This window comes from Canis lupus, chromosome 21, assembly GCF_003254725.2.
Source record: "Canis lupus dingo isolate Sandy chromosome 21, ASM325472v2, whole genome shotgun sequence".
Lineage (NCBI taxonomy): Eukaryota > Metazoa > Chordata > Mammalia > Carnivora > Canidae > Canis > Canis lupus.
In genome coordinates, this window is record NC_064263.1 from 21647857 (window position 1) to 21665782 (window position 17926).

A 17926-nucleotide genomic window follows, 5' to 3' on the forward strand; every position below is an offset into this window, starting at 1 on the left:
TCTGCCTGTGTCTCTGCCTCTCTTTCTCCCTCTCTGTGTGTGTCTGTCATGAATAAATAAAATCTTACAAAAAAAAACAAAAAAACCCAAAAAACAAAAAACCCACCACTATATTCTTGGGGCCCCAGACTGGCTCAGTCAGTAGAACGTGGAACTCTTACTCTTGGGTTGTAAATTCAGTTGGGTATAGAGATTACTTAAAATCCTTTTTTTTTTTTTTTTTAAGCAAAAACATATTCTTGTTACATGGATATTAGTCCTCCTTTATTTCTTTAAACATCTTAAATATATTTGTTTTGTGATTCTTTTCTGATTGCTCTATTTTCTTGAATGCAAGTTATTCCATGTGTCAGCTTTATTGAATTCATTTGTTGACATTTTTTTTTTATGATTTCTGATTTCTGGGTGTAAGTTCATCTTCTGCAGAATACTGTTCCTTGTGTTTTGATTAGTGATAGCTCTCGATAGGGTGACTGCTTGCCTGTTTCTTTCTTCTTGATGTGTTTTATAGCCCCTGACCAAAGAGAATTTCCTTTCTTATTTTTAATGTGGTTATATGTTAGTTGATGTATATTTTAAATTATTAAAATGTAATTTCTCCAGGTTTTATATTGAGAGAAGGTAATTTCTGTTATCTGGAAATGAGTCTAAATTATTTGACATATAATATGTAGACTAACATAACTAAGTTATGTTGGTGTTATTTTTGCTAAGAAAAATAACACTATTTTTCTTAGCAAATAATTAGCAAGTTTCTTTCATAACCTACTCTTGGAACAGAATATGTCCCATCTGCTTTACAAGGGCCCAAATCTCTTAGCTCTAGCATAGAGCAATTTTTTTTTTGCATAGAGCAATTAATATGGTAGCTATGATTGCAGTTATATTAGAAAACATATGCAAATGGACAAGGAACTTGCCAGAATGGAAAATACTAATTTTATTAAGATGGTGAACTTATGGATGACTTTTTCTCTTTTGACATTCCAGAATTTTTGTATTATATAAAGAGGGCATAATTTTTGAGTATATATTCTAGATAACTTTTAAAAATCATACCACTTATACAGACCCCCCCCCCCCCATTAAAATACCAAGTTGCCTGTAGGGTAAAGTCAAACTTCTCAACTAAGTATCTCCACAGCTTTTCAAAGATCTCTTCTCAGATTGCTTCTCTTAACTCCTTTCATTTTCTTATGCTTCATTTAGTCCAGTCTTGTTCCTCACCCTTGACACAGACACTGCTAATTTCTGCTATGTTTAAAGGATTGAAACACATTTTTGCAGGGTCGTTTTTCTAGGTACAGGATACTGGTTCTTTTGGTCCATTGTTTTGCTCAGTTTATTTGGGATCCTGGCTGCCTACTCTTCATTGCTGGTGGTGAGTAATGTTTCATTGCGGTTGGTGAGTAATGTTTCACATTTCTCCTATTCTCTTCCTGAGAAGCCTCATGAGGTGCTCCTATCTGAGATGGTATCTAGTAGGTGCTGGGAGCCTTCAGAACCTAAGATCATGCTTGTCTTAGCAGAGTTGGGGTTTGTATCAGCTACTTGAATCTTAGGCGCAAGGGATGGATGGAGGAAAAAAGGCTTGTGCTATTAGAGGATCTGTCTTAGAACCTCCTCTTTTAAAAGGTACCAGAACATCCTTTTTCTTTTTCTTTTTTTTTTTAGAACATCCTTTTTCTAATCTTGTTTCATAGCCAATTATTTTTATGGTTCACCCAGTGTTGTTATTTTAAACACCCCAGATTCACATTACATATTGAACTACCGCATTCCATATCCTGTCTCCTGAGCATCAGTATTTCTGGGCCTTACAAATTAGCTAGTTTTTCAGACCTATTCTAATATGCAAATGTACATTAGTTCTCTAGTCCAGGTGCAGAGTAGTAATATGTAAGACCTTTGGCAAATAGTGACCCCATTTCTGTTTCCTGACATAGTAGTGTAGTGTGACATGAGAAATTCAGGCCAAGCAAGAGAAAAGTCTTTAGAAGTGTAAAGCTAGGGGAGATTAACTTTCAGGTAATGGGAGTATTTCAGTGCCCACGTACACATAGGACATATATATCTTGGGCAGCCCAGGTGGCTCAGTGGTTTAGCACCGCCTTCTGCCCAGGGTGTGATCCTGGAGACCCGGGATCTAGTCCCATGTCAGGCTCGCTGCATGGAGCCTGCTTCTCCCTCTGCCTGTGTCTGTGCCTCTCTCTCTCTCTCTTTTTCTCTCTGTCTCTCTCTCTGTGTCTCTCATGAATAAATAAATAAAATCTTTTTTTTTTTTAAAAAAGACATATATATCTTTCCCAGATTTCACAATTCCCTGACCTTACTGATTTCCTTTCTGATACAGAAAACCCCAACCCACCAAATCCATTGCAATTTGCATTTTTTCAATAAAATTTGTTAATCATTGTATGAGTGATAAGTATTGAGTATACAGTGATCAACAAAACATGCAGTTTCTGTTTTCATGCAAGACACTTCAAAGAGATAGGTATAAGATGTAAAGTTATAAAAGTGTCATAGTTCGCTGAGTTTAGATTCTAGTAGGGCAGCTAACTCTTAGACAAAAATAGCTAACCCAGACAGAATATTATATTTGTCATTAGAGAGGCCTAAAAAAAAGTTCTGCATGGGTTCTGAGAAGGAAGAGGTGACTTTCAGCCAAGAAGGAAGACTTCTTGGAAGAGGTGGCACTGATGTGTGATCTTGAAGGGATGTTGAATTTGGGCATGTGTATAATATGCAGATGGGGGAAGAACATTTCCAGGCTGTGGGAACATTATGACAAAGTTGGCACGATAGAAATATGGAGTGTGGGTAGATAGGAGTGAAAGGTCAGTTTCTGTTAGCATATAGAGCATAATGGAGAATAATGGGGGCATAGCTAAAAAGATAGGCTTGTGACAGATTTTGGAAGGTCTGGAAAGTAAAGCTAAGACATTTGGCATAAATCAGATTTCTATTTCAGGAAAACCATCCTGGAAGTTTTGATGTGGAGGGTGGCTTTTCTTTTAATGGGGAAAATGCAGATGAAGGATGTGCTCTGGGCCAAACTCTGGCCACTGACTTGTACTGCTTTTATACACAGTGCACATTAAATGGTATAGTTAGCTTCTAAGGCAGAAATGAGTTCTAGTGTCCAATAAGGCAATATATTATAACTATCACAAACTTCCTACTCTATGGTACATCTTTTTGGATACATGCAGTGGCAATAACAGTGCACAAAGAGGAAAATCTGAGTTCTGTTTCTGTTGTTAGGTTACTTTGTAACCTCTTTGACTCTCAATTTCTTTTTTTTTTCAAATGAGAATGATAATATTTAATTGGCATTTTATGGGGCTGGATAAAAAGCAAATGAAATCAGATATATAAAATTATTTTGATAAAATAGTTAAGAGCTTTATATATTCCCTGCTGACTTGGAGCTAGTTAGATTTAGATTAAAATCTAATTAAGACTTGTTGACTAAGTATCAGATTAACAGCAGTGGTTAACTGTTGTAACAATGGCACTGATTCCTCAAGAGCTTTTAAATAACTCTTGGAAGGGCTGGCCTCTGCCTTCTCTTCTGTCACAAGTGAGTCTAAGTAATAACCAGAATACAGTTCATCACAGGGAAAAGAAATTGTTAGGAACTCAGGAAGAGTATCAGTATGGCAACTGTTAGGAAATTCCAAAGAATTCTTCCTGGAGGTGCTAGTGAACATTACACATAGAAGGTGACATTTTAACTACCTTGGAACCAGTGGCATGGGGAGGGAGAGCTTTTCAGGCAGAGGAGCAGCATGGCAAACTACCAGAGGCTGCAAAGTACAGGTATAGCAAGAAGTGAATATAGTGCCAGACTGTGAAGGGAATTCTGAGATATAGAACAGTGCTTTGGGCAGCAACTTGGTGATTTCAAAATAACCTCCTTTTTCTTCTTTGCTTTTCCAGGTACTTGCATTTTTGTTAGTTTGGGAAGGGTATGAACTATACCTGCACTGGTGTCATAAGGTAGGACACTGAATCTTTGTAGGAGACCTTGGGCCAGGACTGAATGTGCCTCTTAGGACTCAGTGTTAAGAACAGAGTGACCCTTTCTTTCATTGTTCCTTCTAAGAAGAGATCTATTTACATTGTTGGAACTGAAAGCCTTAAATTTCTAACAGTTGTAACTGATTTACTGATGGAGCTGAACTCAAACTTTTTTTTCACCACTCCTTATTAAACCCCTCTGTGACCCTGTTCTTCCCATCCCAGTAACATCATAGGCAAGCTCCATTACTTTCTCAGTCCTTTATAGTCATAGGAACATTCTCATCTCGGTCAATAAAAATTTCAGTTCATTGTAATAACCCAAACTTCCACAATATAAGATTTTTCCTCTCCTTATTTGGGCCTGACCCAGGCCTGGAAGCCTGCATGATAGAGCATGATGTCCTTCTACCTCTTTCACCAGAATAGGGCTAGGAGAAGAGGGGCTAGAATAAAAGAAACAGTGGCACAAAGAGGGGCAAGAATGTCATCCGGGGTTGATGCTGTCAGGACCAGGTAAATATTCAGTTGTTTTTATCCCACAGGGTTTTTCTGTGTGTATTTTCAGAGACCCTTCTGCTAAAATCTTGTCTGTGCTGAAGTGTGTGTCTATCTTCCTATACTCTCAGAAATTTGTTGAAATCTTCTTGACTCACCCTTAGTTTGGAGCCCTTTAAAATGACTCCACAGTGGTGTCTCTCAAAGGACCTATATTTGTTCTACGGAAAGCAGCATCTCTGCCCCAACATCTGTGGACATGCAAGCTCATTTCCAATAGCCTCCCTCATTTTGTTCTGTCATGGGCTTGCTTGAGCAGCTCCAGCCGCAGCCTCTTGCCTTTTTATAAACTTTTTTCAGGCATGATTTGACACCATATTTTGTTTTTCCTTAAACCCAAGAACATACCAAATTCTGAGTGGTCCCCTTAAAATTTCTTCATACTCAAATGAGAAGAATGAACTGGAAATGTAAAAGGGTTATTAGAATAGGTCAAAATTGAAGTCATAAGATCTTACAGGGAAAGAATGTAGATTGAGAAGTGAAAAAATAGGCCTTATTGAGATCACCGTGTGTTTTGGGGTTGGACACTGATCGGTTAGTCTCTACCAAGAATCGTGTGGAATCTAAAAAAAAAAAAAAAACAAATGAGTAGACAAAAAGCAAAATCAGACCAATAAATAAAAAGAACAAACTGATGGTTGCAGTGGAGTGTGGGGGGGAGTGTTGGACAAAATGGGTGGAGGGGAGTGGGAAATACAGGGTTCCAGTTATGGAATAAGTAAGTCACAGGAATAAAAGGCACAGCACAGGGAATGTAGTCTGCGGTATTCTAATATTGTTGCAGGTGACAGATGGTAATTACACTTGAGGTGAGCATAACATAACATAGACAGTTGTCAAATCACTATGTTGTACATCTGAAACTAATGTAACATTGTGTGCCAAATATACTCAAAATGTTTTTTAAAAAGGAATGAAAAAGGAATCCCTCTGATTGAAACCATTCTTTTTTTTTTTTAAGATTTTATTTATTCATGAGAGACCCAGAGAGGGAGAGAGGCAGAGACACAGGCTCCATGCCGGGAGCCTGATGTGGGACTCGATCCCAGGACTCCAGGATCGCACCCTGGGCCAAAGGCAGGCGCTAAACCGCTGAGCCACCCAGGGATCCCCAAACCATTCTTATTACTATTCAGGCTTATGCCTATTTTAGAAATCATGCCTACTTTGTCTCTGGCAGTTAATGCTGCTACTTGACCTCTGCCACAGCAGGATCTCATTATTGCCTTTGAAATCAGGAAACTAATTTCATTGGTGGTATCTCACCTTTATTCAGTCATAAGAGGTTTAGCCACCACTGTGCTTTTCAAGGATACTGACACTCTCCTCACTAGTGTATTTTTCAGTGTCCTCTGAGACCTCCCATAAAATATAATAAGGGAATGGGTGACCTGCTCATAGGTGATACCATTTCAGCAAACTTTTCTCAATAAATCTTTGGATTCTTTTTTCTATATTATACCAAGAAATTGCTGGTATCCCAATTTTGTTAAGCATAGGCCGCTATTGAACCAAGGTTTCGAACAATCAAACAGTTAGAACCACTTTGAGATGTGTAATACCTGGATTCTAGTGTATTCAATTCAGAATCTCTAGTAAGTACACTCAATAAATTTAGCCTGATCTAAAATTGTGTTCTTTTCTCCTTGTCCAGCACCCTTATGATTCATTCCCATACATAGTCTGCAGGGTTTTTGACCAATATAAATTAACAAATCCCTTTTCTCTTGAGGCATTCTGGGATCTAATTCCAGTTATGAGTCTATAGGAGATGAGAAATGATGGAAGTAGGGTATGGGAAGAGTAGGCATCCCCTTGGAAGGTAATTACCTTGATTGGGTCTTCATACCATGAAAGATTAGGCCTAGCAGACTTGAGAGGAAAAACTGCTTCTATTAGCAAGGGAGATTCTGTAGGACTTGAAGTGTTAGTTGTCATGTATTCAGAGTAAACCCAGAAGGAAAGGATTAGCACTAAGCTTTTTTTTTTTTTTAATTTTTATTTATTTATGATAGTCACAGAGAGAGAAAGAGAGAGAGGCAGAGACATAGGCAGAGGGAGAAGCAGGCTCCATGCACCGGAAGCCCGATGTGGGATTCGATCCCGGGTCTCCAGGATCACGCCCTGGGCCAAAGGCAGGCGCCAAACCGCTGCACCACCCAGAGATCCCAGCACTAAGCTTTTAACCCATTCCTCTTCTACCTAGGGATACTTTGGGAAGAATGACTGACCTCAATCAAAACTTAATAAGAACCCAACCTCCTGATAAACACTTAAGATGTTTTTTAGTCAAAAGATAATAAAGAATCCTTGTCAATGAAAATTTCTAGCACAATATAACTTGCTAAATATAAATAATATTATTGTAAATAATACTGGAATTTATATGTTAGGTGAGAGACATGGCTGGCTGGAGTTGTATGATTAGTGGGATGTAAGCTAAGGATGCTCCATAACCAAAAAGGCTCCTTCTTTGAAGTAATGTTTTCCTATAACTTTGCTCAAAACACATCTCACACTCAAAGAAAATGAAAATACTGATTTGAAAAGATATGAACCCCTGTGTGTATTGCAGCATTATTTACAGTAGCTAACATATGGAAGCAGCCTGTGTCCATCAGTCCTTCTTAAAGATAAAGAAGATGTTATGCTAAGTAAAATAAGTCAAAGAAACAAATATATGATTTCATTTGTATGTGAACTCTAAAAACCAAAATGAACAGGCAAAAAGTGGAAACAGACCTATAAATACAAACAAACTGATTGTTGCCAGAGGGGAAGGGGTAGGAAAGAAGCATAAAGAGGAGAAAGAAGTGGGGAGTGGAAAGTATATCTCCCAGTTATGGAATAAATAAGTCACAGAGGTGAAAGGTGGTACAGCACAGGGAATGTAGTCAAAGGTATTGTGACAGTGTTGTATGGTGATAGTAGCTATATATGAGGTGAGCATAACATTATGTATAGACTTGCCCAATCACTGTGTTGTACACCTAAGACTTTTGCAACATTGTGAGTCAACTATATTTCAATTAAAAGAAAACACACCTCACATTTTAAGTCCCAAGACCCAAATGCATCCTAATATAGAAGGGGAAAGACCTTTTTATGAGTAACTGCATATGACGGGTTGACATTTCTCCAAGAGAAAATGTTTTATATGTACCTTCTAATTGCCCGAATACTTTGAATCATTATTAAGTTTGGTGTTGGGTAGATTATAGAACAGTATGAGATTCATGTGAGCTTGATTTGACAATTAAACTTTTATGTTGAGATGCTTCTGTTTTGTTAATAAGCTACTTAAAATTTTTGCATCTGTGTACATAGGAGAGATTGGCATATACGGGCATACCTTATGTCACTGCACTTCACTTTATTGCAGTTTGCAGATACTGTTTTTTACAAATTGAAGGTTTGTGACAGCCCTGTGTCCGGCAAGTCATTGGTGCCATTTTTCCAACAGCATTTACTCACGTTGTGTCCTGTATCACATTTCTGTAATTCTCACAGTATTTCAGACTTTCTCATTGTCATTATATTTGTTATGATGATCTGTGATCAAGAATCTTTGTGTTACTGTTGTAAATGTTTTGGGTTACCATGAACCACCACCATGTCAGATGGTGAACTTAATTGATAAATGTGTATATTCTGACTGCTCCACCCACTGGTCATACCCTGTTTTCTTTCTCCCTTTCCTCAAACCTCCCTATTTTCTGAGACAACACTGGAAGTAGACAATATTGGAATTAGACCACTTAATAGCCCTACAGTGGCCTCTGAGTGTTCCAGTGAAAGGAAGAGTTACATCTCTATGCTAAATCACCAGCTAGAAATGATGAAGCTTAGTGAGGAAGGCATATCAAAAGCCGAGATAGGCTAAAGACTAGGCATTCTTGCACCAAACAGCCATGCTGTGAATGCAAAGAAAAAGTCCTTGAAAGAAATCAAAAGTGCTATTCCGACAAACAAGAATGGCAAGAAAGCATTGCTGATAAGAAGAAAGCTTTGGGATCCCTGGGTGGCGCAGCGGTTTGGCACCTGCCTTTGGCCCAGGGCGCGATCCTGGAGACCCGGGATTGAGTCCCACGTTGGGCTCCTGGTGCATGGAGCCTGCTTCTCCCTCTGCCTATGTCTCTGCCTCTCTCTCTTTCTCTGTGACTATCATAAATAAATAAAGATTTAAAAAAAAATTTTTTTTTAAAAAGAAGAAAGCTTTGGTGGTCTGAATAGAAAATCAAACCAGCCGAAGCATTCCCTTAAGTCAAAGCCTAATCCAGAGGAAGGCCCTCTCTTCAATTCTCTGAAGGCTAAGAGAAGGTGAGGAAGTTGCAGAAGAGAAGTTGGAAGCCAGCAGAAATGGTTCATAAGGTTTAGGAAAGAAGCTCTCTCCATAATATCAAAGTGCCGGGTGGAGCAACAAGTGCTGATATAGAAGCTGCAGCAAGTTATCCAGGAGATCTTGCTAATTCATGATGGTGGCTACACTTGACAACAGATGTTCAATATAGACAAAATATCCTTGTATTGGAAAAAGATGGCATCTAGGACTTCAATGGCTAGAGAGAAGTCAGTGCCGGGCTTCAAAGGACAGGCTGACTCTCTTGTTAGGGGCTAATGCAGCTGGTGATTTTAAGTTGAAGCCAGTGCTCATTTACCATTCCAAAAATCCTAGGGTCCTGAGGAATTACACAAAATCTACTCTGCCTGTGCTCTATAAATGCAACAACAAAGCTTGAATGGTAATATGGTTTACTGAATATATTTTAAAGATTTTATTTATTTATGTTAAACACAGAGAGAGAGAGAGAAAGGCAGAGAGGCAGAGGGAGAAGCAGGCTCTATGCAGCGAGCCCGATGCGGGACTCCATCCTGGGACCCCAGGATCATGCCCCAGGCTGAACGCAGGCGCTAAACCGCTGAACCACCCAGGGATCCCCATGGTTTACTGAATATTTTAAGCCCACTATTGAGACAACCTGCTCAGAAAAAAATTTTCTCCTGCTCATTGACAATATACCTGATCACACAAGAGCTCTGCTCGAGATGTACAGCAAAATGAATGTTTTCATGCATGCTAATACAACATCCATTTTGTAGCATAGATTAAGAAGTCATTTTGACTATCAAGCCTTATTATTATTTAAGAAATACATTTTGTAAGGTGATAGCTGCCACAGATAGTGATTTCTCTGATAGATCTGAGCAAAGTAAATTGAAAAGCTTCTGGAAAGATTCAACATTCAAGATGTCCTGAAGAACATTTGTGGTTCATGGGAAGCAGTCAAAATATCAACATGAACAGGAGTTTGGAAGAAGTGGATTCCAATTCTCAGGGAAGACTGAAGGGTTCAATACTTGAGTGAGTAACTGAAGACATAGTGGAAATAGCAAGAAAACTATAATTAGAAATGGAGCTTGAGGGATCCCTGGGTGGCGCAGCGGTTTAGCGCCTGCCTTTAGCCCAGGGCGCGATCCTGGAGACCTGGGATCGAATCCCACGTCAGGCTCCCGGTGCATGGAGCCTGCTTCTCCCTCTGCCTATGTCTCTGCCCCCGCCCCCTCTCTCTCTTTGTGTGACTATCATAAATAAATAAAAATATTTTTAAAAAATGGAGCTTGAGGATGTGACTCAATTGCTGTAATCTTATGATAAAACTTGAATGAGCAGTTCTTATGGGTGAGCAAAGTGTTAAGATGAAATCTGCTGGTGAAGATGCTGTGAGAATGGTTGAAGTGACACAAAGGATTTAGAATATTATGTAAACTTAGTTGGTAAAGCAGTGGCAGGGTTTGAGAAGATTAACTCCAATTTGGAAAGAAGTTTTACTGTGAGTAAAATGCTGTCAAACAGCATCACATGCTACAGAGAAATCATTCATGAAAGGAACAGTCAACCAATGCAGCAGACTTCATTGTTATCCTATTTTAAGAAATTACCACAGTCACCCCAGCCTTCAGCAACCACCACCCTGATGAGTCAGCAGCCATCAACACTGAGGCCTTACACTGGCAAAAACATTATGACTCACTGAAAATTCAGATAATGGTTAACATTTTCAGCAATTAAGTATTTTTGAATTAAGGTACGTACATTGCTTTTAAAGATATAATGCTATTACACACTAATTGACTACAGTATAATATAAACATAACTTTAAATGCACTGGGAAAGCAGAAAATTCATCTGACTTGCTTTATTGTAATAATTTATTGTGGTGGTCTGGAACTCAACCTGCAGTTATGTCTGAGGTATGCTTGTACTTTTTCTTTTTTGTCCTGTCCTTGTTGAGTTTGGGTGTGAATGTTTTGTTGGCTATGTAAGACAAGTTAGAATGTGTTCCCTCTTTTTCTATTCTCTGGAAGAGTTTGTTAAAGATTGGAAATGTTTAAATGTTTGATAAATTAGCCATTTAAGCCAGCAAAGCCTGGAGGTATTTTATGAGGAGGTTTAATTATGGATTCAATTACTTTAATGGATAATGGAAAGGCGGTAACTAAGTAGTCTTTAGAGGGCAACACAGATGTAGAAAAATTATACATTTAGAGGAGAAAAACTTAGGGGCACTTGGGTAGCTCATTTGGTTAAGTGTCTGCCTTTGGCTCAGATCATCATCTCAGGGGCCTAGGATTGAGTCCCGCTCTGGGCTTTCTGTTTAGCAGGGAGTCTGCTTCTCTCTCTACCTCTCCCCACTGCTTGTGTGCTCTCTTTGTCTCTCTCAAATAAATAATAAAATCTTTTAAAAAAATAAAGGAGAAAATCTCAGAGTTGTGTTTTCTTGGTCTCAGTGTTTTTTCTTTGTGAAGTGTGTAGTGTTCTGGCAAGCAGATTTTGGTTTCCCTTTGTCCAACAAATATTTATTGGATGCCTACCATGTGCCTAACATTCTGCAAGGCAGTAAGGATATAATCATAAACAGTGTCCTTGATACCATGAATGTTATAGTCTTTGGGGAAGACATACATTGAAAAGGTAATTAGAAAGTACGATTTACTTGTGATTTTGTTGATTCTTACAAAAAATGTAGTGAGCCATTGTAAAGGCCATTGTTGAAGCTGAGAGATGCCTAGCAATATTGAGGGCTCAGCTGAGGCAGTAAAGGCGTCAAACTACATAGCTGAGTGATTTTTTTCCAGCCATGCTGTCCAGCAAAGACTTCTACACAAAGAAAGTAAGTGATTGGATCCATTCCATATTGGAGATTTGCGAGGTTGTTAGATTAAAAGGATGAGGAAATGAGATCCCTGACATTGTTGAGACACACATAAAATTCCCAACGACAGTTCTGATTCAGTTCTAGTGTCTGGAAGTCAAGAAAAACTTTCTGTTTCTCCAGATCGTGATTCTGATAGTGATTATGATATGCTCATTTTTTCTCTGGATTTTATGCAAGTTCTGGCGAGACAGGTGGCTGACAGCTGGGCTGTCACTTCAGGTAAGCATCATCCTATAGGTCTAGCACTGTCTGTTTAGATGTGTTCAGCCTAACTTTTGGCTTTCTCCCAGGTCTTTGCTCCTTACATACACCTGAGCAGCATAACTGTGATGGTTATCCTTTCCTGGCCTGTGGCCTTCTACTTGATCCATTTGGAAGAAGAAGGTATGTCATGTGGGTGGAACCTCGCCTGATTCTTTCAGCTCGGACTTTAGCTTGTTTTCTACACTTAGCAAAATGCAAGTTTGGCAGACAGCCACCACTATATCTTTTTGAAATTTGTTTAGCTTGTTACTTCTACATACTCTTTGTGGTTGAACTCAATGATTTGTGGTCTGTCACAGCATTTCTCTAACTTAACAAGTCTCCATCTAAAGAGGGATTCTTCTAGAATAATAAGAATTTTCTCCATGTTGTTACAGATTGTCTGGGAATGGATTGAGGGTGGGGTGAGAATAGAGGTACATTTTATTTGACCAGAATGTTTGTACAAGTCACGATTCCTTTAGTTTGTATCAAGTATTACTAGTTTCAAGGAATGAACTTACGATAGGTCCAGATGTCCCTGGTTCCTTCCTAGTAATTCAAAGCAGTCTCCTGTGTGTCCCTGACTGACAGAAATGTCTGCTTTTTCCACTGATTTCCTCTCCATTCCTAATATGGAAACAAAAGAGAATCAGCTATTTACTGAATTGTTTTGAGACTGAAGTTATCTTGCAGCATCTTTACTAAAAAACTACAATCTTCCTTTCTATGCATCTCTCTTTTTACTCTTAGTTAAATAAGGAGTGTTTGCTTCCTGACTTGTGGAAGGATGCAGGCAAAAGAAAGACTAGCTTGATACTTTTGCCATTGATGGTTGTATGTGTGTATATGAGTAGGTGGAGGTGAATTTTAGGCAATATTTCTGGGCAGGATCTTAAAGGGTTGATAATGATCTCTTTTTCATTTCCTGAATTTTAGCTAGAGTCAGAAGATACAAGATGGCACACAATGACAGAGAAAGAACCAAGAGATGTAATATAATCACAAAGTTGAGAGGTTAGAGCTGGAGATCTAGATTTGCAAGTGATTGGAGCATAAGTGATAACTTTTAAAAATGTGCAAATGGGTAAAATTCTCAGAGGTCTAAAATAGTGTTGAAATGGCCAGTGACAGCAGATATTGTGTGTGTGTGTGTGTGTGTGTGTTGTGTGTGTGTTGTGTGTGTGTGTGTATAAGAGAGAGAAGAACGAGTACCTAATATTTATTGATTACTTAGTATGACTCATCACTGTCCTATCAATTCTATGAGGAAGATTTTAGTAGCAAGATAGCCCCATTTTTAAGAATGAAGAAAATGAAGACCCAGAGAGGTTAAGCAATATGTTCTTAGTTACACAATTAGAAAGTGGTAGACTCTGGCTTTGAACTAAGATTTCTGTCATCTAGGGCTCCTTCCACTATATTGCACTGCCTTAAATATGGACATTTTAGGCTTTCCAGATTTCAGGGCTTTCTTAGAAGCAGCCAAACTACTCATCCTCCTGAGAAGGTATTCCTTAATATTTTCTCTTCATCCTACCTCCTGCACAGTTTATTCCCTTATAAATTTGCAGTTCCAATAATCTTTTCTTAACAATAATGCTTGTATTTGGATAACCCTATACTTTCAAATCACTGAAAATAAATAAGGGTGTGACAGAAATAGTAAATCAGCCAGTCCACAGAGTTAATTAAACCAATAGACTGGGTACTTACTGACTGCTGCTGGAATAGTTGGTTGCTTTGGTTGCTTGAGATGGTTCTCCATTCCTCTTCTGCTTTGTTCTCACTTCTCCCCCGACTTTTTCAGCTCTACAGGTGGCTATTGGATTGCCTTTTTTCTTCATCCTTTTATGTCTCTATGTTGTGCCATTGGGGATTCATTCTCCCTGCATTCAGGAGGAGGGTAAATTGGGACCCAAGCCAGACTTCTTTGGACATAGAGGGGCACCCATGGTAGGTCTGAACATGGGTGAGTAAAGGTATGCATGGGGTGTGGGGATGAGAATGGGACCTCAAAACCCTGGGAACCCATGGAAAGGAAAAAGGGTTAGCTTGAAATGACAAGAATAAGGAGTTAATTATAGAGGTTGTATTTGAACCTAAGTCACCTGACTTAATTTATTTTTATGTACTGTGCCCAGTGGTATTGCCTCACATGAGCAAAGTCCTGGAATCAGACTGGGTAGAGGAGAATATAGGCAGGCTCTTTGAAAAAAGAGCTGAGAGATCCAAACATATCTTCCTAAAGCCTTTTCATTACTGGGCTCTCTCCCAGCCATAAAAGGGATGTTAGGATGAGAGATACTGAGGTATAGGGACTAATGTTCTTTACTTTCACAGCTGGGGCCTGAGAATACCATGATGGCCTTTGAGAAAGCTGTTGAACAAGGGGCCTATGGGCTGGAGAGTGATGTACATTTAAGGTAGGAAAGCATGGGCAGGGGTGGGGAGGAGATAAGACCAATGTTGTGGAAGACAACCAGCATGGCCCAAGTTGTAGAGAGGGCAGGCCCCGGGAAGTTTCTACTGTGTTTATGTGGCACATATCCACAAAGCACATACACACACCACTTCTTTACAAACCATACATCTGTACCCCTACATTCTCAAACATAGTCTCATAAATCATAACATGTACTATATGGTCTCCATACATAATTCAGGTTTGTCTTCATCGCAAACCATGTTAACATTTTAACCCCATGTACAATCTTAGCAATCTACTTAACATTCCCTGGGCACCTATTATATTCCAGGCCTTCTTGTTAAGTGCTAGAGAGAGGCAAATAAGATGTAGCCCTGCCTAAGAGATGTTCCCAGCCAGTGAAGGAGGCATGGCATGTTTACAAACACAGTATAAAACCATTTGTGGTGAGTTCCTTCCAGGGAAGAGTAAGTCCGATGCAGTGGAACCTCAGTGGAGGAAAAGGCCTCCACTTTTTCACCACCTATTGTGTGAAAAAGATCTATATCCTCAGAAATGTGTTTACATTGCCTTGAGAGAAAAATATTTTAACAGAGATGGAGAAGGAAGGTATGCTGGGCAGAGGCAGCAGTTTATTCAAAGGCATCTAAATGAGAAATAAGTTTGTAGATCATCAATAACCTGTGTGGATTCCTAAAGTGATATGCTTTGGGGACAGGAGAGGGCTATGTGAAGAAGAAGTATAGCTGTAAAGCTCACTGAGGCTTGATCATGGAGATCCCTAAATGTGTAATGGGCAGCTGTGGTAGATTTTAGAGAACATATTACCATATTGTTTTAGAAAGGCTCATCAGGAAGTGTATGAGGGAGAAATGTCAGGGAGTTGGGTGGTAGACTATAGCAGTGTCCAAGGGAAAACAAAAGAAAATTTGGATCAGAGCAGGGGTGAGGACACAAAGACATGCTTTGCTGTAGAACCTGTATACCTTAGCAACTGGAAGTGGAAAGGCTTAATCTGTAGCATGGGCATAATTAGACAATGTGGTGTGTACAAACTGTCTTCACAGCCCTTCCAAGGGGGAAACAAGAAAAATGAACCTTACATTTCACAGATGAGGAAATGTGTTTTGAACCTAGATTCAAATAAGGGAAATGTATTACTAAAGTCATAAGGCTAGAATTTACATGATAAATCCAGAATTAGAACTAGATTTCCTGACTCCTGACTGGGGTTTTTGATGTTACCCAGCAATGACAATTGTTTGATGCAGAATGTTTGAATATTGTGGATATTCTATCAGAGCACCTGGGTTCATTTGTTGAAATGCCTTGTGGTCATGGCATAATGTGGTAAAGGTGCTGAGTCAGTGAGGTCCTGGCATACTGCCTTTCTCTCTTCTGTTACTTCTGTGACCTCAACTTTGATGTAGGTGATCCTTCCAACCCCTCAGTTTCTTTGCTTATACCGGCACTATCCATATTCATGGATAGGTCATACCCTAAGTTTTATCATTACCAAAAATTGAATATCAGTTAGAGTCCAGTCAGGACACAAATACCACATCAGTAATTTTAACAGAAAAATGTAATATCCAGAATTACTAAGTGTTAAAATGTGGTTAACTACGAAGAGGTAAGAGGATCCTGAGAGTTCAAAAGTATCAAGTACAGCTACTGGAACTTCTGTTCCAGATGAAATGAAGTAAGCACATATCACCCTTTTTTCCCCCAAGAATTACAAAAAAAAAAAAAAATACCCCTCCCCAAAAAACTGGACAAAATTCATTTACAAGTGCACATCCTGCCCACTCCTTTGAAGAATAAGAGATGTAGTTGACTTTCTTAACCCACAGAAACAGAGAGTTAGGCAAAATGAGGAGACAGAAGAATATGTCACAAATGAAAGAACAGGACAAAAATCACAGGAAGAGACCTAGTGAAACACCTATAAGTAACATGCCTGATAGAGAATTTATTTATTTATTTATTTATTTATTTATTTATTTATTTATTTATTTTTAAAGACTTTATTGTTCATGAGAGACAGAGAGAAAGAGAAAAGCAGAGACAGACAGAGGGAGAAGCAGGCTCCACGCAGGGAGCCCAATATGGGACTCGATTCTGGGACCCCAGGATCATTCGGGACCCCAGGATCATGCCCTGTGTGTGGAGGCAGACTCTCAACTGCTGAGCCACCCAGGCATCCCCTGATAGAGAATTTAAAGTAATGATCATAAAAATACTTACTGGACTTCAGAAAAGAATGGAAGGCATCAGTGAGACCCTGAAGACAGAGATAGAAAACAAAGAACCATTTAGAGTTGAAGAACACAATAAATAGCAGCTTGAAAGAAGCAGAGGGACAATTTAATAAATTAGAAGACAGTAATTGAAAGCAAAGGAAAAAATAATTATGAAAACAAAAATAAACTTATGGAACTCAGTGACTCCATCAAGCACGATAGCATTCACATTATAGGGTTCCCAGAAGGAGGAGAGAAAAGGGGGTGGAAAATTTATTTGAAGAATTAAGAGCTGAAAATTTACCTAATCTGGGGAAGGAAACCGGTATTCAGATCCAGGAGGCACAGAGATCCCTCAACAAAACCAAAGTACCCATCCCAAAACACATAGTAATCAAAATGGCATAAAGTAACGATAAAGAAAAAAGTCTTGAAAATAGCAAAAGAAAACAGTTACATACAAAAGAAACCCTGTAAGGTTTTTTTTTTTCTTTTTTTTTTTTTGAAACCCTGTAAGTTTATGAGATTTTTAAGCAGAAGCTTTGCAAGCCAGAAGAGTGTGTCACGATCTCTTCCAAGTGCTGAAAGGGAATAATCAACAGCCAAGAACACTCTTCCCTATCATTCATAATGGAGAAAAAGTTCCTCAAAAGAAAAAACTAAAGAAGTTCATGACCACTAAACTAGCCCTACAAGAAATATTAAAGGGGACCCTTTATTGTAAGAGAATGGAAAGTAGGAAATACAAAAACAGTAAAAGTATTTCCATAAAAAAACTAGTCAAGGGATTTACAAAATGAAAGGATGTAAAATATGGTACCATACACCTAAAATGGGAAAAAAGGAATAAAGAATGAGTTTGAATTTAAGTGACAGTCAACTTAGTATAGATTGCTATATGGTGAAGATGTTTTATACAAATCTAATGGTAACCCCAAATCAAAAACCACTATAGATATGCAAAGAATAAAGAGAAAGAAGTCCAAATATGTCACTAAGAAAACCAGCACAGAAAGCATAAAAGAGAAGAATCAGAAAAACGACAAAAACAACCAGTAACAAAAAATCAAATCCATATCTATCAATAATTACTTTGAATGTAAATAGACTAAATGCTTCAATCAAAAGACATAGGGTAAAGAAATGGATTGAAAACAAAAAAAAAGACCTATATGCTGCCTACACAGAACCCATTTCAGGCCTAAAGA

General features: G+C 38.7%; 1 protein-coding gene across 25 annotated transcripts in view; it reads left to right on the plus strand.

The window, feature by feature from the left end:
- The window catches only part of GDPD4 (glycerophosphodiester phosphodiesterase domain containing 4), a 120020-nt gene that overhangs the window by 18266 nt on the left and 83828 nt on the right, over positions 1-17926 (plus strand). For 12 of the 25 annotated variants that reach the window (XR_003125066.3, XR_007404489.1, XR_007404479.1 and 9 more), the window contains 7 exons: positions 1288-1381; positions 3946-4005; positions 11925-12023; positions 12095-12188; positions 12987-13064; positions 13858-14003; positions 14391-14473. The exons of 1 other annotated variant lie outside the window; for it this stretch is intronic. Coding sequence is in view for 8 of the 24 variants with exons in the window: in XM_025419565.3 (XP_025275350.1) it covers positions 1288-1381; positions 3946-4005; positions 11925-12023; positions 12095-12188; positions 12987-13064; positions 13858-14003; positions 14391-14473 (654 nt within the window). In the remaining 16 variants the exon portion in view is untranslated. The remainder of the gene's footprint in view (positions 1-1287; positions 1382-3945; positions 4006-11924; positions 12024-12094; positions 12189-12986; positions 13065-13857; positions 14004-14390; positions 14474-17926) is intronic. 12 more of the 25 variants (XR_007404484.1, XR_007404486.1, XR_007404487.1 and 9 more) reach the window with 10 other exon arrangements.